Source organism: Gracilinanus agilis, chromosome 2 (genome assembly GCF_016433145.1).
Source record: "Gracilinanus agilis isolate LMUSP501 chromosome 2, AgileGrace, whole genome shotgun sequence".
Classification (NCBI taxonomy): domain Eukaryota; kingdom Metazoa; phylum Chordata; class Mammalia; order Didelphimorphia; family Didelphidae; genus Gracilinanus; species Gracilinanus agilis.
Window position 1 is genome coordinate 268,832,601 of NC_058131.1, and position 23,812 is coordinate 268,856,412.

Genomic DNA, 23,812 nt, shown 5'->3' on the forward strand with positions numbered 1-23,812 from the left:
TCTCTCTCTCTCTCTCTCTCTCTCTCTCTCTCTCTCTCTCACACACACACACACACACACACACACACACACACTCTCAAACTTCTCCATTGCTACAAAGTTTCCAGAGAAGTTAATAGAATGTATTTCAACTTCACAAGGCCTTTGACAAAATTTTACAAATTGAGTCAGTGTAGCACTTATGAGACTGCTGAGTTGTAAATTGGGAATAAGATACATTTATCCTGGGGATTTCAAAAAGTATTTTTTCCTTAGCTATCCTGTATTATTCCCATTTAATGTAAGCGGAAACTAAGAGGGTCAGTTAGGTGAATCAGTGGATTGAGAGCCAAGCCTAGAGATGGGAGGTTCTAGGTTCAAATCTGGCCTCAGACACTTTCTAGCTGTGTGACCCTGGGCAAGTCACTTAACCCCCATTGCTTAGCTCTTACCACTCTTCTGCCTTAGAACCATAGAAGGTAAGGGTTTAAATAAAAAATAAAAAAAATAAAAAGGAAACTAAAGCTCACAAAGGTTGTGACACTTCTAAGATCACGTAACTAGAAAGTATCTTTGAGCCAGTATGCAAATCCAGATATCTTGGCTCTAAGACCAACATTCTTTCTTGAAAAATAAATAAGGAGTGAGTGACTAAGTGACTCAATAGATAGTGTGCCAGGCCTGAAGTAGGAAGGACCAGGGTTCAAATATGACATCAGATATTTCCTAACTGTGTGACTTGTTTGCCTAGCCCATTCCCTTCTGTCTTAGAGTTGTTCCTAAAAAATATGTATATATATATATATATATGTGTGTGTGTGTGTGTGTGTGTGTGTGTGTGTATATGTTTTTATGAAAAAAACTTAATGTTTTACATCAATGAATTCAACTAAATGTGCTTAATAATTATATTTAAGTTTATTTAACACTTAAAGCATTGTTTGCCACTTTTGGTTTATTCCCTCTTCTACTCCCTCCAGCATTCATTCTTATCCACTTTTCCTCTTATATGGTCCTAATTAGTGCATCAAGGCCAAATAAGGCTGCTTTAGAGAAAGAAAAAAAGGGAGTGGTAAACACTTCTATCAAAGGAGAAATGCAAATTGTAGGATACTCTGGAGATTGGGGCTGAGCCTGCTCTTTTCTTGCATTTCTTGTAAATTATCTAGAAGAGAGAATCACCGTGGTATTTCATAGACTCACAGATTGTTCAAAGCTGGAAGGAGCCTTAAAGAGCAATGGAGTCTGGAACAGCTAGATGACTCAGTGGATAGAGAGCCAGGCAAAGACAGGAAGTCCTGGGTTCAAATTTGACCTCAGATACTTCTTAGCTTTGTGATCTGGGCAAGTCATTTAACCTCAGTTGCCTAACTCTTACCTCTCTTCTGCCTTGGAACCAATACTTAGTATTGACTCTAAGACAGAAAGAGTTAAAAAAAAAAAAAGGATCTAGTTCAATGCCAGAACTTAACAAATGAGGAAACTCCCCTCAAAAGAAGACTCAAAATAGAGTATTTAAGATCACACAGTCAAGTGGGAGAAGACAAGGGACTGGAACTCAGGACTTCTGACTTGATTCCTCATCCCGTGTTTTCATTTTTTACACCATGCCACCCATTTTTGCCAGTGATGCTGAAGTTGTGTCATCCCATAAGAATCAAGACCAACTACAAGAATCTCTATGATGGGATTGCCCATGGGTGAAAGGACTTAAGTGTTGAAAGCTGGTTGGTCCTGGTTCTGGCCTTCCTGGTCTTCTACAAGGCCTGTGCCCTAGTTCTAACAGTACATCTCCCCTAGACTCTGGAATATATCTGGCTACCATTATGTCTTTTGAGGTTGCACGAGATATCAGAAAAGTATACCATGCACTTCAGTGTGGTTAAAGGCATACTTTGTGATACATTGGGGAGAAGGGTGGCCATGCCAAGAAGGGATCATCCCAACTACACTTGTAGATTGATGGGTTCCAAACTCTGGGGAAAGAGAAGAAGCAAGGATATAAGAGGTGCCATGGTAGACCATTTCATGAGGATGTAGATCTTGGATGTGACTGTGGCTCTGGAGACCTTCACAACATTAGGTAGCATTGGGAAGCAGACTGGAAATTAAACAGAAAGCCCTTGGCCTTGTCCATTAAATACATTCTTCCACCCTTGTAATGTATGAGTCCCTTTGGATAGATACAACTAGGACAGGTCTGAGCAGGATGTCTATCATGACCCGAGAGCAGAAGGTGTGCATGGGGAAGGTGTAAAGATGGCAACAAAAAAATAACTTGAGTAGGGACTTTAGAAAAGGAAAGTAGATAAGGACTGAGGGACAAGATGAAGACACTGGTCTCTAGAGATGAAGGCTTAAGAAAGATGGAGGAGAACATCCTCTGATGAGGGTGACACAGATAATTAATCACCAAATGACAGACACTAGAACAAGAAGATAGATGTGTTTTTTTTAGGGGAACAGTTTTACTTTCCACAATGGGAAATAAATAAGAGTGTGCTGAAAAATATTTAACAATCAGTTTTGGGTAGATGGGTGGGGAAATATATGCAGGATTTGCTTTTAATTATTTTTCTCTTCCATCTTGAAATTAATATTGTGTATTGGTTCAATGGCAGAAAAGTGGTAAGGGCAAGGCAATGGCAGTTAAGTGACTTACCCAGGATTACACAGCTAGGAAGTATCCAAGGGCAAATTTGAACCCAGGACCTCCCATCTCTGGGTCTGGCTCTCAATTCACTGAGCCACCTAATTGCCCCCAATCTACATTATTAACATTTTTCTCCATCACTTTCTCAAGTCTAGACAATTAACAAAACAATAACTCAAGTCTTGACTTATAGCCATTTATTTGCTCATTTTTGTGTAAAGGCTCACATGGAATTCGCATGCTCCTGGAAGTAAACTTACAAACTCATTGCCCCAAGATCATAGAATTTGGAACTGACATTTCTCTTAGTCTGGTAACCCCTTCATGGAAACAGCCTGATTGGAATGGAAAGAACTATAGTTTAGTTGTCAGAGGAGTAACATTGCTAGTTACTGACTTTGTGAGCTTGAACAAGACACTTCCTATCCCTGGGACTTAATTTCCTCATCTGCAAAAGAAGGAGTTGGAGCAGATGATTTCTAGGGTCCTTTCTAGCTCCACTTACTAATGATACTAATGCAGATGAGGAAAGCGAGATCCAAAGAAGATAAAATGATTTGCTGTAATACAGGCTGATAATAGAAATAGATTCAGAAAAGATTTCAGTGCATTCAAAAAGAACAGATTTCCTAATGGGATGAACCTAACTTTTTCATGAGATCTTCTTTGCAATAACCCCATTAGGAATGATTTTTTTAAAGAAACTTTCAAATAATGATCCAAACCTCACTGTGAAGAAGTCAAGCACATTCACATGGCTGTTTACCTTTGATGTTGTCACTATCCTCATTCTTCCCTACACATGTCTTAGGTGTTCTTTCATAACACAACCCCTACTCTGTTATCCCCAAACTGCTCTATTTGAATATTTGAGAAAAAAGGAAAACATTTCAATTTTAGTTTTTATCAGAGGCCTACCTGGTGCTAGATACCAAGGGAGATCTAGAGATTTAATAAGATGCAGCAGCAGGGCAGCTAAGTGGCTCAATGGATTGAGAGTCAGACCTAAGAGATGGGAGATCCTGGGTTCAAATCTACCCAGACATGTCCTAGCTGTGTGACCCTGGACAAGTCACTTAACACCATTTGCCTAGCCCTTACCGCTCTTCTGCCTTGGAACCAGGACTTAGTATTGATTCTAAGACAGAAGGTAAGGGTTTTAATTAAAATAAATAAATAACAAAGATTCAACAGCCCCTGCTTATCTTCAAGGATTTCACAGGGTAGTAAAGAAGCTATGACCTATGGCAGAGGAAGAACAAGATGAGGTCTGAACATTGCAGCCTCATGCCATGGAAGATTGTACCCTTTGGGTATCAGTGTCACTGGGGGCTTACATTGTAACATGTGCAACTGGGCCTCTTCACAATCAATTCCCACATGCTAGGGAGAGGGAGATTTCCTGGATTTAAAGCTATATCCATAGAATATTTTTAAAAGTCACATTAAAATTGTCTGAGATTGTACCCTGGGCAGCTGCCTGTTTCCCCTATCCCTGATGCCAAGTCACTACCTTGGACAAGTCACTTCCATTCTCTGGGTCCTAGTTTTTTTGTTTTGTCAAATAAAGGAGTGGAACTAAGTGACTGCCAAAAGAAAATGGAACACAATCAACCTTCCTTCCTGAAGCATCACAGCTCTCTGTTAGCCAGAACCCCAAGACACAGAGACCTGGATGCCTACATGATGATAATAACGGCAAATGTGGTCTAATGAAATAGCATTGATCTTAGAGTCAGATGGCATAGATTCAGTTCCTTCCTCTGTTTCTAACTTCCTAAGTGGCCTGCACTGAGCATGACCAAGACCTAGGTAGGGAATGGCACTCCTGCCTGGCTCAGCCTGCCTTCTGGCTGCTTGGTACCTGTGACTTGTCTCAGACAAGTCACTATTCCAATGTTCTGGGTCTCAGTTTCTTTATTAATAAGATGAAAGAATTGAATAAGCTGATCTCCAAGTTTTCTCATCTGAAGTCAGTGAACCTAGTAATATCTAGTATCTATAAGGCTATTTAAAGTTTACATATTGTTTCAACTGCATTGCCTTTTCTGTTTTACCAAGAGCATCCCTAGCTTTCCTCAAATGACTCTTCACTCTCACTTTGTGTGGCAATATACTGGCCAGGAGGCACATGGGGGTAAGCCCAAGGGATTGTAGACTTATAGGTTTTTATGCCATTACTTCTATGTCCCCCTTCTTTGCCCATGTCAGTTTTTAGTTTGAAAAGAGCCAGGACAGATCTCCTAAGAGTGCTGTTTCTTTCCCACATGGATATGAAAAACTCCAAAGCCTTACAAGCATACCCCTCTCTTATGGGTGGGGGATGATATCTGCCCCCCCTTTTCCTTTTATCCATACTCCCACACCTAGCATATCCCCTAATCTACCTTAGATTTTCCCCCAGCCCAATTCTTTAATTCCTTTCTGACTTTGGGACAGTTACCTAGAATCAGTGATATTACTAATATATTCTACCTATATCTTGTGATATGAGGGATTGTGTGATGTTTCTTTTGTCTTTTTCCATGTGGAACACAGGCATGCGTGTGCATATGAACGCATGCACACACACAGACACAAACACACACACACAATGTATTCTATGATGCCAGCCACATGATAGGTATTCAGTAATGCCTCTTGACTGCCTGAGAAAGTCTGGCAAGAGAAGAGCATTGCTCTTCTCCCCCATCAAGAGTAGCAGAATGTTAATGTCACTCTCCCTATTTCTGTACTTCCTGTATTTCCTAAAGCTTAATGGTCTAATTGCCTAAGAAAAAAAATTGTCTTAAATGAGAGCAATGGAATGGGACTGTTTGTCAACAGAATCTGTTGCCCATGTGCAACATGCAAACTCTCTTTTATAATGACAAAAAACCCTCATTGAGACAGAAATCTTTCTTTAAAAGACAACCAGACTTTAGAACAGATGCCTTAACTAAAGCACAAGATATAGATTTGTCAATTGTTTTTTCCTCGGACTATAAGACACTTAATGAAGTTCCCCAGACCCCTTACTGGTTTTGGAAACTTGACTTCTGTCTTAGAAAGAAAAGACTGTGTGTGTGTGTGTGTGTGTGTGTGTGTGTGTGTGTGTGTGTGTGTATGTGTGTGTGTGTGTTGGGAATTGGATCTCTGAGGTGGGGATTGATCAGTAGGAAAGATATCAAAGAGGTACACTGAGAGTCTATGATAAGGCAACAGTAAGAGGTAGTTAGTGTAGAGCTAAATGTTTTCGAAGATATTTGTGTGTGTGTATATATACATGTAGCTAGGTGGCACAGTGTATAGATTGCCAGGCCTAGAATCAAGAAATCTCATCTTCCTAAGTTTAAATCTGACCTTAGATACTTCCTAACTGTGTGGCCTTGAGCAAGTCACTTCACTCTATTAACCTTAATTTCCTCATCTGTAAAACGAGCTGGAGAAGAAACAGCAAACCACTCTAGTATCTTTGCCAAGAAAACCCTGAATGGGGTGATGTAGAGTCAGACACAACTGAATATATATTAAGTTATTATTTTATATAATTTTTATATATGTACATATATATATATCTTAAGTACAAAGTACTTTTCTCACAAAAATTTTGGGAGATAGACAGCACAAGTATTAGAAACCCCATTTTACAAATGAGAAAATTTTAATTTCTGAGAAACTGAGTAATGTCCATAGTCATGAAGCAAGTAAATGCCAGATCCAGGTTTCCTGAACCCAGGTTTTTAATGCCATGTCTAGTGCTCTTTCCACTGTATAACTATTCTTTGCCTTTAAAGGATCCTTATAATTCAGATCCAGGGCATAGGAGTATCATAAGGATCAAAGAGAGTGTTTTTGAAAGTATTTTAAATGTTAAATGCCACTTATGTCCAGTTTCACAATTGCATTGTTGTCATTATCAAACAAAATCTAAAACTCTAGCGTATTTAGGCCATAGGTATTATGTGGAGGAGTGGAGACAGGACTTAGGGGAAGGGCCTGAAGGGGGAGGGGGGATCTTGGCCCTTGTCACCCCCCCCATCTGTCCTGCAGTGAGGATGATGCTGCTACTGTGTACCGGGCAGCCGCAATGCTGAACATGACAGGCTCTGGGTACGTGTGGCTCGTAGGCGAGCGGGAGATCTCAGGGAATGCCCTACGCTACGCCCCAGATGGTACGTACTTGGGATGTTCCTGGGAGGATCTGTCTATGGACTACACCAGTGGTTACATTGAAATAATGGCAGGACCATTGTGATGGTCTTAAGCTTGGGTAGAGGTACCCAGTCCTGTTCAGGGCTTTGAACTGTTACCAATTTAGAGCCCTCTTTGGGTCAGGGGGTAAGGGCTGAAGGGGTCTCGGAGTAACAACTCATTTTGAACTGCTTGGGGATGGGTAGGATATTTCTGAATGTTATCAGTCACATTCCTTACATGGACCTTCCCAGGCATCATTGGGCTCCAGCTGATTAATGGAAAGAATGAGTCTGCACACATCAGCGATGCAGTGGGTGTGGTAGCCCAAGCTGTGCATGAGCTTTTTGAAAAAGAAAATATCACAGATCCCCCCCGTGGCTGTGTTGGCAATACTAATATCTGGAAGACTGGGCCACTCTTCAAAAGGTAAGAGAAAGAGTGAGAATTGGGAAGGAGTGGCTTGACCCCAGAGAAACATCTGAACCAGGGCCTCTTTCCCTTTCTCACTCAAATCTTAATAACTGCTCTTTCTTTACCTTTCTAAAGCACTTTACAGTTTACAATATAAAGTGTTTTCCTTCAAGGTCTATAGCACAAGAATTAGTAATCCCACATTTTATAGCTGAGAGTCCAAGAAATTAAGTGGTGTGCCCATGTTTATATGGTCAGTATCAGAGCTAGGTGTCAAACCTAGCTTTTCTAACTTCAAATCCACTTTGCTACTCTGACCACCACCATCTCTGTTTCCATTGTCACCATTATCTTTGTCAGCATCTCCACTATGATCAAGAGTGTATCATGGGATGTTCATCAGAACTTAGAGCTATATTATTCTCCCCAGAAATCATCTTCAGAATTGTGATATTGGAAATTTGGGAGTCCTTGAACTAATTTTGAGGTCCCTGATCTAAACTTCCTCTGGACATTTAGGGCTCTTTCAAACTACATTTCCCATGATTCCTGGCTTATGTAAGTGATTTAGGCAATTACCTAATAACATAAACAGAAGGTTAAATAGTGAGTGTCTGGGTTGGTAAGGCCTCTTTTGTGACTGTGGAGCAGGAGCCAGGATGGGAGGAGCAAGTAAAAAATAACTCAACAGGTACATGGCTTCATTTTTCTAAATGGCTTTCAATAAACCCTTTGAAACCATGATATTTTTAATTTTATCATTCTATATTAATTTTATTTCTTACAGAATATGGTCACACAACTGGCCATCACCACCACCATCTTCAATGTGCCCACCATCTTAGTACAGGTTAAAGAGCACTGACTTTGGAGTTAGAGGACCTGAGTTGAAGTCCTTCTCTATCACTTGCTTCCCCTGTGAGCAGCTTCATTTAATTCTTCTGTAAAATGAAGGGACTGGACTAGAGAACTTCTTCAGTCTCTTGCCAATTCTCAATCCATGATCATTATTATCATGATCAATGTATTACTACTTCCAGCACCATCATTTTCATCCTCACTCTCACAGGATCATAGATCTAGTGTTGGAAAAGACCATCTCATCTAACTCCTTCATTTTACATAGGAGGAAGATGATACCTAGAGAAATTAAGTGAGTTACCCAAAGTCACACAGATAGTATCAGAGGTGGACTTTGAATCCAAGGCCTCTAATTCCATAGATCTAGGAAACTGAGCCCTGGAGAACTAAAAGTGATTTGCTCAATGTCATCTAAGTAATAAATGGTAGAGGCCGGATTTGAACTCATAACTTCTGCCTCTAGAGCCAGTGTTCTCTCTGTCTATATCTCTATTTCTATCTCTACCTTTGTCTCTCTACCTCTGTCTCTCTGTCTCTGTTTCTTTCTGTTTTTCTTTCCCTATTTCTGTCTCTCTCTTCTACATAGTCTTCCTCATAACCATCACTTTCACTTTCGTTATCACTAACTCCATCATCTTCATCATCATCATTTTATCTGGAGCAGGATAATCTTCCCCATCCATCCCTCTGACTACCAACATCATTCCCCCACTGCCCAGGAAGTTTACTTGAAGCTTCCTTCAACTTCCTGGAAAACACCATCCTAGACTTCAAGAGAAGAAATGCATGGTGAACTCCATTCTACTTCCCTATAAAGACTGAAATCCTTTGGAAATTGAGAATTGGGGTTACAGGGTTCCCTAGGGGCATTCTGAAAACATGAAGACTGTCCCAGGAAGATGGAAAGAGGATAGAATTAATGTGCATAAAATCAACAAGATGGAAGGGGTGGTTAAAACCTTTGCTCACTAAATCTCAGAAACTACCACTATAGAAAATCCTGAATGAGATTTTCAACATAGTCTGGAAACAGGTTGCAGACGAAGTCTTGTTGAATTCCTATATGGCAGATCTATGGAGAACTACAAAGGAAGTCTCGGGGTTTGAGGACATTCCTAACCTGTGACATCAGAAGGGGATTACCACAACCCCTTCCAATCCACCCCCCACCACTGGGACTAACCTTGGTTCAAATCCAGGTTTTGCCACTTAGTATGTGACTTTGGGCAAATAATTTACCTCTCTGGACCTCACTTTCCTAATTTATAAAAGGTGATTGGATTAAGTGACCTAAGGTCCCTTGGAGATCTAAATCTATAATACATGTGAGAAACAGAATCCTAGGCCAGAAAAGTCAAGGAGTCAACTTTTGGCATATAATCGATGAACAAATGGTTTTAGATAAGGCTTCGAGGAACAGGCATTCCCACCCCAACCTCCATCCCACCATGATGGTAGGGGATTTGGAAATGGAGATGGACACACACACACAAACACACACACACACACAAACAAATGTACTGGTATACTCATCAGACCTTGATTTAAAGCTACTTCAGCCTGAAATAATGTGTGGGAGAAAAGTGTGGCTTCAGGGTTATGGATGTTGAATTCCTCTGCTCAGTGTCCAGGGATAGATCTGTTGGGTTTGGAGGTGGAAGTCAAAGTGTTCAATGTCAGGACAAGGATCGGGAGGAAATCTCCTCACATTGTCAATCAATCTCCCCAATTCATCCCTGTTCTTCAGGGTGCTGATGTCTTCTAAGTACTCAGAAGGTGTGACTGGTCGGGTGGAGTTCAATGAGGATGGGGACAGAAAGTTTGCCAATTACAGCATCATGAACCTGCAGAACCGAAAACTGGTCCAAGTAGGGATTTTCAATGGGAGCCATGTAAGTGGGGCTGAGAATAGGGTTGAAAGGCTTGGCCCGAGGGTCCAGGAATTCTGACTGGGGCCTCTGGGTTTCCCCCTCATGCGCCTCTCGCACCTTTCAGGTCCTGCCCAATGACCGTAAGATCATTTGGCCGGGGGGAGAGACTGAGAAGCCTGAAGGATATGAAATGTCAACCAGGCTCAAGGTGAGACTGGCAGAGAAAAGTTATAAAAGTTATAAAGTTATAAGTTATAAGTTATATAAGAAAAGTTATATATATACATATATATATGTTATAAGAAAAGTTATAAAAGTTACTATAGGCAAGAGAGTCGATCCCATCTCCTTGGAAACCCCTCTTTTCTTGGCCAATGAGGACTGGCTAGCCAGGCAGAAAATAAAGAGAGGGGATGAGAAAACATAGAGTTGGGGAGATAGGAATGCTGGGAGAAACAGTGCAACAGGGTCAGGTAGAAAGAGAAATAGATGAAGAGGCAGATGGGGAGAGCAAGGTAGAGAGATTTCGACAGAGATAGAGGGAAAGAAAGGCAGGGATGGATGGTGTCAGAGAAGGGAGGAGACGTTCTCTAAGGAACCCAAGGATGCATGAGTTAAGTTTCTCCCTCTCTTTCTTCCTCCCAGATCGTCACTATCCATCAGGAGCCCTTTGTATATGTGAAACCAGCTCAAGATGGTGAAACCTGTAATGAAGATCTCACAATCAATGGAGAGAAAATCAAGAAGGTCACCTGCACAGGCCCAAATGATACCCATCCAGGCGCCAGTGAGTCTAGGTTGGGGAATGAGGGTCAGAAAAGGAGGCACTTGCTCTTGATGGATAGCAGGGACAGTTCACTAGCCATCTAGACTGGGGCATATATAGTGGTCATAACTATCTTCCCCTGGGACCCCTCTCCCCTGATAGACCGCCACACTGTACTCCAATGCTGCTATGGTTTTTGCATTGACCTGCTCATCGATCTGGCCAAAACAATGAACTTCACCTACGAGGTCCATCTGGTGGCTGATGGCAAGTTTGGCACCCAGGAGCGGGTAGGTGGGCAAAAAGACTGACAATGAAATAGGGAGGCTAGGCTTTGGAGTATGATGTCTGAGGAATGGGAGGTGGCCAAGAGAACAACAAAAATAAAAAGAATAAGTGAAGTGGAGCTTAGGACTGAAGTCCTATAAGGGGAAGAGAATTGGGGTATAGGCCCAGAATTAGGGCACAGGCCCAGAAAGAAAAATAGGAGAGCCAGACTTCAGGGCAGGCAATCTTGAGGGAACTGGGGGCAAAATATAAAAAACAGCAGGATGGGGACTGACTGGGATTTGGGGCTAAAAGACTAATCCAGCATGCAGAATGGAAGATGTAGAAATCAGTCTGAAGAATAGATCCAGGACTCCAAGGTCTGTGTCCCCTCTTCCTAGGTAAACAATAGCAACAAGAAGGAGTGGAATGGGATGATGGGGGAGCTATTAAGTGGACAGGCAGACATGATTGTGGCCCCATTGACCATCAACAATGAACGAGCCCAGTACATCGAGTTCTCCAAGCCCTTCAAGTACCAGGGGCTGACCATCTTGGTGAAGAAGGTCAGTGGGTGACTGGGGAAGGGGCCCATAAGAATCTGAGAAACTGATCTCCTTGGGAAGGGTCAGGGTACCCCCAAGCTGCTGGGAAGGTATGGGGAGTAGATGGGGGTGGTCTTCGGTGGGAAGAGGACTAATCTCAAGGGCAGAGAGGAGTCCTGATGCTCCATCTCCCTTCTAGGAAATCCCACGGAGTACACTGGACTCATTTATGCAGCCCTTCCAGAGCACACTGTGGCTGCTGGTCGGACTCTCTGTACATGTAGTTGCTGTCATGCTTTACCTGCTAGACCGGTTTAGGTGAGAGTGAAACATCCCTGACCTCTGGCCCTCACCTCACTCATCCTGTCAGTACTTCCCTTTTCCTCAGGAAAGCCATCTGAGAGGAACAGTGCTAGGGGAGGGAGAGAAAAGGGACACTGGAGGGGTTATAGTCCAGGAAGGAAGAGGAGGAGGAGGAGGGGGTGGGGGGGTAGAGGCTGGCCCCGAAAGCTGATGCTGCCCTTTCCCTCCTGTCCCCCTCAGTCCCTTTGGTCGGTTCAAAGTAAACAGTGAGGAAGAAGAAGAAGATGCACTGACCCTCTCTTCAGCTATGTGGTTCTCCTGGGGGGTCCTGCTCAACTCTGGGATTGGAGAAGGTAAAGGCCACTGAAGTATTCTATCCCCACTATCCAGCTTCTCAAACTTATATGTGACCTCCCCTCTTCCACATCCACACTCCCAGCCTCAACACAGCCTCCTGTATGGTCTTACCAACCCCCACATTCAACCCCTCAGACTCAACAACCAAACTGTGGTGGGAAGTACTGCCATGTTCCTCCCCTTGTCCCTCAGGTGCCCCCCGAAGTTTCTCAGCCCGGATCCTGGGCATGGTTTGGGCTGGCTTTGCCATGATCATTGTTGCCTCCTACACTGCCAACCTGGCAGCCTTCCTGGTGCTGGACCGGCCAGAGGAGCGCATCACAGGCATCAATGACCCTCGAGTGAGGACCCAGGCCCAACTGGACAGAACTAAGGCGCTGTGATTCCTGGACCAGAGCTCTTGGAAGAGGGAAAACAGGGGGTCAGGGCCTAGGGTGGGGCCAGGAGATGTCTGGAAGATAGCTAGTGGTGGGATTTGCAGGCAGTCAGGGGGTTGGGAGCCACATGGATCAGTGGCCAGGAGGTATCTGGGGGCAATCAATGTGGCTAGCATTCTAGGGTGGGAGCAGGGGACACTCAGGGGGTCTGGGGATAGAGGGCCAGAGATAACTTCTCTGACACCTCTCCTGATGACCTCTAGCTACGGAACCCTTCGGACAAGTTTATCTATGCCACGGTGAAACAGAGCTCTGTGGATATCTACTTCCGGAGGCAGGTAGAGCTGAGCACCATGTACCGGCATATGGAGAAACACAACTATGAGAGCGCTGCTGAAGCCATCCAAGCTGTGCGGGACAAGTGAGGGTCAGGGACTATGTGGGGACCCAGGGACCAGGGCTGGAGGGCCAGGAGAGGGGTGGTGAGGGATTGGTACTGGACCCAAGGGATGAGGGGAGCCAGAATCCAAAGGGTTTAGACAAGATACCAGGAGCAGGAACAGATAAGGGTGCCAGGAGAGGGGCACAGAGGACCCACATTGGAATTCTGCTTTTGATGTGAACTTAGACAATTTATCTAACCTCCTTGAGCTTCAGTTTTCTCAAAGGAAGGGGTTGTACTCAGACTTCTGAGGTCCCTTTGTTGTTGAGTAGTTTCAGTCGTGCCTGACTCTGGAACCCTTTTTGAGGTTTTCTTAGTGAAGATCCTGGAGTGGTTTGCCATTTCCTTCTCCAGCTCATTTGACAGATGAGGAAACTGAGACAGACAGGGTTAAGTGACTTACCCAGAGTCATATAGCTAGAAAGTGTTTGAGGCCAGATTCAAACTCATACTAATGAGTCTTCTTGACTCCAGGCCCAGTGATCTATCCACTGCTTCACCCAGCTGCCCACTGAGCTCCCTACTAGCTCCAAGTCTGAGATCCTATAGCCCTAACCCCGACCCCTGTAGCTTCTGGATACAAGATACAAGAGGAACAGGGCACAGGAGATGTGCCTGCCTCCTTTGGATCTCCATGACCTTGCTCCTGTGCCCCCAGCAAGCTCCATGCCTTCATCTGGGACTCTGCAGTGCTAGAGTTTGAGGCCTCACAGAAGTGTGACCTGGTAACGACGGGCGAGCTCTTCTTCCGCTCCGGCTTCGGCATTGGCATGCGCAAAGACAGCCCCTGGAAGCAGAATGTCTCCTTGGCCATCCTCAAGTCTGTACCCCACCCCAGCCCTGGGGACCCTGACCCTGGCTGGGAAAGCCCTACCCTAATGCCCCAGCCCTGGAGACCCTGTGCCCAGACACTAACTATATGCATACACACAGATGCCCATGCTCTACCTGATGGCCCTCCCCAAGTATCTCCCTGATTCTTTTTATGCCCCTTTTATTTAAAAACAAAAATGGTCATAGGGCCCAATGTCAGAATTCTTCCTCATCTCTCATTCGATGGCCAGATTCATCTCACTGTGTTTCCCTTTATCATCTCTCTCTCTCTCTCTCTCTCTCTCTCTCTCTCTCTCTCCCCTCTCCCCCCCTCTCTCTTTTTGTGTCTCCCTCTCTCTTCCATATCTCCCCTCATTGCTCATCACTCTCCATGTCTCTGGTCCTGCATCTGAAATGCACTGGCTCCCACACCACTTTCCTCCAGGTCCCATGAGAATGGCTTCATGGAGGACTTAGACAAGACTTGGGTTCGATACCAGGAGTGTGACTCCCGTAGCAATGCTCCAGCAACCCTCACCTTCGAGAACATGGCTGGTGGGTCCCCCTCCTCCCCTCTCTACTCCAGAAGGCAGAAGTCCCTGCTAATGAGCTCATATCTGGCCTTTTGTGACCATGAAGGGGTTTAATATCTGAGACCAGGAGACACTCTAGGATGGTGTATGGCCACGAGTCGGTCAGTCAGTCAATAGGAATTTATTAATTAAGTACCTACTATGTGCCAGGTACTGGGCTGAATTCTGGGGATACAGAGAGAGGCAAAGATAGTCCCTGTCCTCAAGGAGCTTATGGTCTAATGGAGGAGACATCATGCAAAGAAATATGCACAAATGAGCTATACATAGGATAACTAGGAAGTTATCATCAGAGAGAAGACTGAAAGGGCCTGGGAAAGGCTTCCTGTAGAATGTGGGATTTTAGTTGGAACTTGAGGGAAGCCAGGAGGTAGAGATGAGAAGGGAGAGTGTCACAGGAATGGAGGTAAGTCAGTGAAAATGCAGAGAAGGCTCAAGGTAACCTTGGAGAGGAAGGCCCCAGTAGCTTGGGGTGAGGGGGCAGGGAAGCTGGAGGGGAGGGAGGAAAGACTTCATTGAAGAAAGAAGGAGGCACTTGAGATGAGTCTTAAAGAAAAGCAAGAATTTCAAGAGGCAGAGGGGATGGGGCAGCTGGGCAGGATGAGTCAAGAGAATCTGGGTTCAAATGTGACTCAGACACTTTCTAGCTATGTGACCCTAGGCAAGTCACTTAACCTTGTGTGCCTAGTCCTTGGGCTTCTGTCTTAAAGTTGTTACTAAGGCAGTGAGGAAGGGTCTAAAAAAAAAAAGGAAGATGAGGGAAAAAGGCATTCCAGGAATGAAGAACAGTCAGTGAGTCAACAAGCATTTATTAAGCACCTACTGTGTGCCAGTCCCTGGGCTAAGAACTGGGCCCTACAAAGGCAAAAACATGACCCCCTCCCTTCATGAGGGAGAAGACCTGAAAATAACTAAATATATACGCAGGGTTCCGTTCTGGTTTGAGATTGACCCTGGATGGACTTACCGGTGGATGTGGATAGGGGAGGGGGAGAGAGGGAGGAAGCTGGCCTGAGTCCAGTGTGACCAGCCATGGGCACTTGTAGGAGTGTTTATGTTGGTGGCTGGCGGGATCGTGGCCGGAATCTTCCTGATTTTCATCGAGATCGCCTACAAGAGACACAAAGACGCCCGCAGGAAGCAGATGCAGCTGGCTTTTGCAGCAGTGAATGTGTGGAGGAAAAACCTACAGGTAGGCCAGCGGGGCAAGTGGCTCTGTACCTGTGACCCAGTGCCTCACCCCAGCCCTTGGCCGGCCCGTCCCTGGCTCCCAGGACACTCCTGCCTGGGGCCTGCCCCCTCCCCGCTCTTAGCGCCCCGCTCTTCCCCACCCTGCCGCTGCCCCTTTCTCCCACCCTGGGCTGTAATCCCCCTTCCGAGTGCCCTGGTCTGTGCCGGAGCCCGGGAATGATCCCACACAGCCATTGGTGAGTGGTGCTCCAACAGAGCAGTCCTGGAAGGCTGCCTGAGGAGGGGCCACCGGCTCACGATATCCCCGGGCACGGATTCTCCAGTCCAGTTCGTTTACCACCAGCGCCTCACAAGGAGAGGCCCGGGCTCATCCCGCCCCGGCACCCTAAGCCGCCCATTTGTTTCGGGGCACCTCTCACTGATACCCATTTTACACCAAAGAAAACTGAGGACCAGACAAAGCAGAGACTCCTTTGAATTGAGAGCCTGAGTCCCGCATGGCTCGGGCTCCCCCTTTCCTTCTCTCCTTTCCTCTCGGGAATCACTTTCTCTCTCTCTCTCCTGTTCCTTGGGGTTAACCCTTTCCCTGCGGTGTCCATGCGCTCAGTGACTTCCTCCACCCCACCACACTGTGCTCTGCTCCGCCCAGGATGTCCGAGGCTGTTTCTGTGTCTTTAGGAACCCGCCAGCGCGCAGGGAAACGGTTTGACTTAGAGCCAGCGCAGAGAGCGGGGTTGTAAAAAGTGCGGTAGCCCTGGCTGGGGCCTGGGTTCGGGCTGTGGTGGAGGGCAGGTGCCCGCTGGGTGGCAGGCAGCCCAGGGTAAGGAACCAGCCCACACTTGGAGATGACTGAGATTGTTGGACTCGGATCCCCGATGGCTAAAGATACGTTTGTCTCGTTTTCTTCTCTTCCTCCCCCCAGCAGGGCCCAGCCCCGGGGAGTCTGGGCTGGGGTATCCCTACCCCATACACACACTAACTCCCTTGCCGGCCTCTTCCTGGAGGCCAGGGGAGGGGGAGGCTGGAGGCACCGAAACCCGCGGAGCCCTCTGTGAGAGCAAAGGCAGCTCCAGGGGTGATGCTGTCAGGGAAAAAGGGGGCTCTGTTGAGGGAGGGGAGGGCTGGGCTAGTGCTCAAGCCAGGGAAGGGATGCCCCTCACTCCCCCATCCCCTATCCCTTATCCCGATCTTGTTGCTGGTGCCTAGGATAGCTGCTGACGCTTGTCCCTCAGGGGAACAGGACTCTCTTGTTGGTGGGCTTGAGCACCTGGGGAGACCCACCCCATCCCACCTGGCCTGAGAGAACCAGGGCTGACTGTTGGACCAGACAACTCCGTCTGTCTTTCTCTCCAACTCCATCACAACCTCTTGGTGACATTACACCTTGCCTCTGGCTGGATTTTCCTTTCTTAGTTTCTTTTTTCTCTCTTTCTCCTTTTTTCTTTTTCTTTTTTTGTTGTTATTGTTGACCCCTCGTCAGAGGGATCACCTGCTTTGCAGAAATGGATGATCACAATTTCGGTGTGTTTTTCCCAGTCCACCCATGGAACCTGTGACCTTGCTGCCAAGGCCCTCCCTCCCATCCTTCTTGAGAACCTGGCCCCCAGGGGAAGCAGGGAGCAGTCCGGGCAAAATGGGGGCCACTAGGGAACGGAGGTGTACAGGGGTCAGCCTGTAAAAGAGAGAGAGAGAGAGAGAGAGAGCCAGGGCAACGCAGGCCCCATCCTGTTCTCCCCCAACACTCCAGAGTGAGACAGGCCAGACACAGGGAGCAGAAAGAGAGGAAACCTGTCTGTCTGTCTGTCCTATGCAGAGAAGCAGGACTAAGGACCTGCACAGGCATCAGCAGTGACAGCAGCAGGAGGGTAGGGCTAGCAAGGAGCCCACCCTTAGCAATCTAATCACTTATACATATTCATTTTAGGATAGAAAGAGTGGTAGAGCAGAGCCTGACCCTAAAAAGAAAGCCACATTTAGGGCCATCACCTCCACCCTGGCCTCCAGCTTCAAGAGACGTAGGTCCTCCAAAGACACGGTAAGAGGGAGAAGAAAATCTCCAGCCACTCTCTCTGTCTCTCCTCTCTCTCTGTCTTTCCTTTTCTTTCTCTCTCTCTCTCTCTCTCTCTCTCTCTCTCTCTCTCTCTCTCTCTCATTTCTCTCTTAATCTCTTTCTCCCTCTATCTCTTTCCCTTTCTCAATCTCTCTCTTCTGTTTCTTTCCTCTTTCTCTTTCCCCTTTTCTTTGCTTCTCTTTTAGTCCTACCTTTTTTCTTTATTTCTGTCCTTGTTTTTGTCTTTCTGTCTCTTGTTTCTCTAGATCATTGTTTCTTTCTCTGTTTCTTATCCCTCTCTCCCTGTGTGTGTCTCTCTGTATTCCTCTGGGCCTCTCTGTATCCCTCTTCCTCTCTTTCCCTGTCTCTCTCTCTCTCTCTCCACATTCCTCTCCCTCTCTCCTTTCATCAGCTTCTGTCTCTTGGTGTCTCTCATCTTTACCATTTGGTCTTTTCTCCATTGGCTTCTCTCTGTTCCCTGTATCTCTTTGTGATGATGTTTCTCTGTCATGCTTGAATCTCTGGAGAAAGTGTCTTTATCTGTTTTCCATTGTCTCCATCTCATCTCATCTCTATCTACATTCTTAATTATCATTGTATCAAGAAGGAGAATATGAGTGAAAAAGAAACAGAAACAAATGTATGTTTTGTCGCACTATTCCCTCTCTTGATGCCTGTTTTTCTTTCTCTGCTTTCTTCTCTTTCTAAATATGTCTCTCTAATTTCATCTCTCTTTATCCTCCCACTCTGTCTTTGTCCCTCTGTGTCTGTCTCTCTCCATCTGTTTTCCCATTTTCTCTTACTCTCTATATCCACCTCCAGTGTTCATCATTTTCTGTCTCTTTCCCTCTCTCTCCAGCCTTCATCTCCCTGTCTCTATTTACATGAGTCTCTCTTTGTCACATCTTCTCTCTGAGTCTCTCTTTCCACCTGTCTTTCTCTGTCTCTTTCTCTGTCTCTTTCTCTGTCTCTGTCTCTTTTTCTCTTTTTTCCTGCCATCCCATGACTGCCACACACTCATCCTGAAGCTGCCTCATGTTGTCAGTCAGTCAGTCAGTCAGTCAGTCTCAGCGCCTGTCTCTGGGCCTGGCCCAGGGGCCCTGGGGGGCCGGGGATGACCTGCCTCCTAGTCTTCTCACCGATTTGGGAGATTCTACCAACTTTTTATTTTTTCCCCCTTTTTTTCTTGGACTCTCCTGGTTTCCGCCGGTCCTCTCCTCGATGCCCCACACAGCCCAGAGATCGGGTAGTGTGTGATGACTGTCCCTCCGTGTCCCGTCCCGTCTGTCCTGGTCCTGCCTGGCCCATCCCCGTCACTCCCTCCCAGCACCTGTCTCACCTGTCTCACCAGAGCCATGCTTGTTGCATCCTTCATGTGGTCTCTGTGTGGGTCGGGGCCCAGGGCTGGGGAGGCCAGAGGCCAGGCAATTGGGGGGATTGGAGCCTTGGGGGAGGGCTGGGCCCTAGGGGGCTGCCAATCTGGCTTTCAACTTATACTGGGTCCTACTGTTCCTTTCAGAACATTTCTGAGGGATGCTCTTAGAGAGTGGGGAAAAGGGAGCATTCTAGGCTAGGGGATTCTGGACCCAGTCTTAAGCTGGGTCTGAGGTAGGGAATACTCCATCCCAGCCCTGGTCCAAGACTCCTCAAAGGGAACATTTACCCTAGCTTGACCTCAATGGTGAAGAGCTGTAGGGTTAGACTAGCAGTTAAAACAAAAGGCAAGATGGAATTGGGGATAGGGGTGTTCCCACAAAGATAGCTGAGAGGGAGGGAACTCAGGTTGAAATTATGAATCCCAATTACATTATCCAATGTTTGCATCATATTGAGATGATCAGTTTTTCCAATTCACTTTCCTGTCCCAGCAGTTGGGCATTTTATGTTGGGTAATGATCATGGAAGCCCTCACCTCTACCCCTTAGCTGTGCCTATCCATCCCCTCCAGTATGCATACAGGGTGGGGGAAATAGTCCGGGAAGGAATTCTCTCTCCTTGCCCCAATCTTCCCTCTCCTAAGGCTTCACAGAAAGGATGCCCCAGCTGCTGTTTTCTTCAGCAGAGTGAGATGAAGGCCCTGGAGCCTGGGAGAAGTTGTATTAAGTGGATAGTTTTGGAAGGGAGGGACCTACAGTTCCTATTTCCCAGAATATCCAATCCCCCCAAAAACAGTGTTGTTCTCTGCTCTACTGAGCCCAAACAGGACAACAATACTTTCTAAACACCAGAACTAATAATCTTAGTGCTCCTCTAATTTACAAAGGGATTTCCTGACCATAACTTCTTGAAGGAACCAAGACAGGTGTCTTGTCAAATCTCTATTTGGCAGATGAAGACACTAAGGCTAAGAAAACAGCAGTCACTTGCCCAACATCAAACAAGAGGCAAAATTTGAACTCAGTTCTTCTGACACCAAGCCTATCATTCTTATTACCATGTGGCCTCTCATACACTAAGCTAGGAACTTCAAATACCACACAGAAGAGGGACTAAATGTACCTTGGTTTTCAAGGTATCATAGAAAAAGGACACCTGTAGGTAAAGAACCACCCTACCTTAGGAAAGAGAGCCCACAAGCCTTAATCCTCTGGCCTACCTAGCAAGATCCCTCAGTGATATTCTATATCCTTCTCCTCTTTCCTATGCACTCCTAAGAATTCCCATCCTCCTCTTCTCCTCATTCCTAAACCCACAGAATCTAGAACTGGAAGAGACTAGAGAAATCCATTTTACCAAAGAAGGACTTGGGACCTCAGAGGATTCTTTACTTGTACCCAATTTCAGACTATAAGCAACAGAGCCATAATTCAAATAATAGCTAGTATAAATTGCACTTTAAGGTTTTCAGGGTGCTTTACATCAAATTTCATCTGAGCCTCACAACAACCCTGTGATATTAGGTACCTTTTATTATCCCCAATCTACAGATGAGGAAACTGAGGCTGAGAAAAGTTACTTGAATAGGGTCACACAGCTAGTAAGTGTATGATATGGGACTTGAACTCAGTTCTTCTTGACTCTAAGTCCTATAGTCTATCCACTGTATCACCTAACTACCTCTCTTCTTCCAAATCCAGGCCTCCTTCCACAGTATCATGATGTTCCCATCACTAAGCCCAATTCCATTCAAGTTTTTACTAAGCATATCTTACTTCTTGACTAATTCTAGACAGATGACTCTGAGGGAGACTGGAGGAGCTGCCCTGGAATAGCTCTTAAGTAGGAATGGGGCGACATGGAAGAGTTTACAAAATACTGTAATACTTTTTCCCCAAAATCTGGCCATTTATTTAGTTGAATGAGCCATTTATTTATTTTAAAAACTCTTATCTCCTGTCTTGGAAGGGGTACTAAGTATCAGTTCCAAAGCAGAAGAGCAGTAAGGGCTAGGAAATGGAGGTTAAGTGTCTTGCTGAGGGTCACACAGCTAGGGAGTGTCTGAAGTCAAATTTGAACCCAGAACCTCCTATCTCCAAGCCTGGCTCTCTATCTACTGAGTCACTTATCCACCCTGAATGTAGTCATATATATTATTCCCCTTCCTACCACCTCCCTTCTTATTCTCCTCCTTCTTCTTTAAAGGTTGCAGTCATTTGTAGAAAGCAGATTCCACCATGGTGTAGAAAGACATAAGAGTTAAACTAGAAAACAAAAAGAACTCCATGACTCCCCAGGGAAAGTTGTAAAAACAAAGTTGGGAATCCAGAAAAAAAAAGTTCCTACCCTCCAGCCTCATCCCTCTTCTCCCACAATGGCACCTGGATCAGGGAGGGCAGATGGGGAGGCAGCTGAGGCAGCCAACCCTTCTTACTCCTCCAGCCTCTGTCCCAGATTCCGCCCCCCTCCCCCAATGTGAGGCAGTCAGGTGGTACAGGGGACTCAGAAAGAACTGAAGTGGGATCCTGCCTCAACCTTTGTTAGCTGGGTGGCCCCTGGCAAGCTCTTCCAACTTCAGTTTCCTCATCTGTAAAATATAAATTATAACACCTGCCTCACAGAGGAAATTGTGAGCATCAAGTGAGATAACACATGTATATTCCACATACATGTACACAGTGCTAGGCAAACGTTAAAGAGCTATTATCACTTCTGAGTTTTGGACTAGATGTAAGTCTTGGCCTGTTTCTTGTGCAGTAATAACCTCCCCAAGTCAAGACTCGACACAAAAAATAAATAGCATACCTAGGGTAATAACCTCATTGCTTGCAAACATACCACTTCAAGCCTTCAGGTGGGCAAAATCATCCTGCAATTAATGCATCTACTGTGTGCAAAACATTGCAAAGGAGGTTTATAATGATGGATAAAATACATCCTTAATTTCAAAAAGTCTTAATCCTGGCTCAGGAAGTCATACTAAGGCCCTTTGAAGAAGGATCTACCTAAGGGCTAATTTGTGCAATACTGAATAAGTGCTTCATGGTTTCAAAGAAGAGAAGAGCTGAAGGGTCAGAGAGAGCTCCCTGAAGATGGGTCCAGAGTTTGAAAGATAGGCAGGATCTGGATAGCAGAGAAGGAAGAAGAGGACATTTCAGGGGAAGGGAACAAAGACAAAGGAGCAGCCCTGGACTTGAGTCTCCTGTTAAGTCTCCTTTGGACGGTCCTTCTGTTACAAATTTTTGCCCCTCTCCAAGATTAGTGAGACCAGTTTGACCAAGACAATGAGAGAAGGTTGACTTATGTTCACAGACTTGGAGCCAGAGAAGCTTTAGAATTGTCTTGCCCCATTTCCTTTAAATAAAATGGGAGCTTGTCTTTGGAGCATGCCCAGACACCATTGCTTGACACCAGATAAGGAACCCGAAGCAGAGAGTGACTTGCCTAACCCTATTTACTAGTAAATAGCCAAGGCCAGGTTTCTCCTACTCCAAATCCAACAATTGCATGGAACCAGATCATAGAGGTCCTTGAAAACCATGCAGAGAAGTTAGGAGAGGCAGCAGGCATCACCTATCAGCACAGAGTTGGTAGTTGTAGTCATGGCACAGAGAAAGAGAAGAGAGAAAAAAGACAGAAAGGAAGAGAGACAATGAGAAGAAGGGAGGGAGGGAAGAGAGAAGAGACAATAATAGTCCTTAGGAGATACTCAGCATGATGAGAGACATAAGGGGGAACCCGGGAAAACTCATGGGGAACATTCACAAAGCTGTTTCCAAGCCAAAACAGAATTTCAAAGAGGAAGGAGTGGCCCCACAATAACAGATGCCTCAGGATGCTCAAAGAGGAGGCTGAAGAAATATTTGTCTACAGGTCACCAGCCTGAGGAGGAAGTGGGGGGAGGCTGAGTTGGGGTGAACATCGGCTTTTTGAAGAGTTTGGCAGTAGTCTGATTCAGCAAACAAGTTTCATGTCGTTAGATGGCCTTTATTCCTTAAAGCATCTCCAAGATTCCTTAGGCCAGTGAGCCCTCAGCTCTCTCCAGCCCCCAATTGGAACCACAACCCTCACCCGACCAAAGAACCCCTTGGTATTCTCGGGAGCTGTCCTGTGCCTGGTCGGAAAACACAGGGCTTCTTCAGAATGGGATGGGATGGACCCAGGATTGGGGAAAGACAGTGGTCAGTCTGGGGCCTCTTTACCAACTGGCTGGGTTCCTGGAGCGGGTGGGTTGGGGAGGGACTCTGGGGGAGGGTCAGTCCAGCTCCGGAAGTGCTGCTCGGCGGGGGTGGGGGATGGGAAGGGGCATTGCTCTGACTGCTAGAGAGCCCCGCCTGCCCCGCCCTCTCCCCCCCGCTCCGCCCTCCGCCCTCCCGCTGACAGGTCCGGGGATGGGCTGGAGGGAGGAAGGGGGCACTCAGGGGCTGGGCTCCCGGGCAGCTGTGCCAGGCCAGCGGGTATTGATTGTTGATTCTTATTTATAGAGCACCGGGGGTGGACGCGGCGCTTTGCAAAACCAAAAAGACACGGTGCTGCCGCGAAGAGCTATTGAGAGGGAGGAGGGACAGCTCCAGATGTGTGCCCGCCATAGGGAGAGCTGAGACGCCCTCGGCCCACCCACCTCTGCCCCCCAGCACCGGCTCTAGCGCCCCTCCCTTCCCCCTCCCCCAGCAGACGGGACAGCGTCCTGGCCAAAGCAGAGTCCCCGGAGCAAGACGGGGGACGGGGGGAAGAGAGGCACCCCCCGGCCCTCCCTCCGGGGCTGCTGCCCCCCACTCCC

At 46.3% G+C, this 23,812-nt stretch overlaps 1 protein-coding gene across 1 annotated transcript in view; it reads left to right on the forward strand.

The window, feature by feature from the left end:
- Nucleotides 1-23,812, forward strand: part of GRIN1 (glutamate ionotropic receptor NMDA type subunit 1) — a 39,446-nt gene that overhangs the window by 15,305 nt on the left and 329 nt on the right. The window contains exons 9-23 of the mRNA XM_044659659.1: nt 6,665-6,786; nt 7,060-7,234; nt 9,828-9,972; nt 10,076-10,159; nt 10,597-10,738; nt 10,880-11,007; nt 11,386-11,550; nt 11,729-11,847; nt 12,073-12,185; nt 12,382-12,530; nt 12,830-12,987; nt 13,667-13,828; nt 14,267-14,376; nt 15,461-15,606; nt 17,530-17,640. Coding sequence (XP_044515594.1) covers nt 6,665-6,786; nt 7,060-7,234; nt 9,828-9,972; nt 10,076-10,159; nt 10,597-10,738; nt 10,880-11,007; nt 11,386-11,550; nt 11,729-11,847; nt 12,073-12,185; nt 12,382-12,530; nt 12,830-12,987; nt 13,667-13,828; nt 14,267-14,376; nt 15,461-15,606; nt 17,530-17,640 — 2,029 coding nt within the window. The remainder of the gene's footprint in view (nt 1-6,664; nt 6,787-7,059; nt 7,235-9,827; nt 9,973-10,075; nt 10,160-10,596; nt 10,739-10,879; nt 11,008-11,385; nt 11,551-11,728; nt 11,848-12,072; nt 12,186-12,381; nt 12,531-12,829; nt 12,988-13,666; nt 13,829-14,266; nt 14,377-15,460; nt 15,607-17,529; nt 17,641-23,812) is intronic.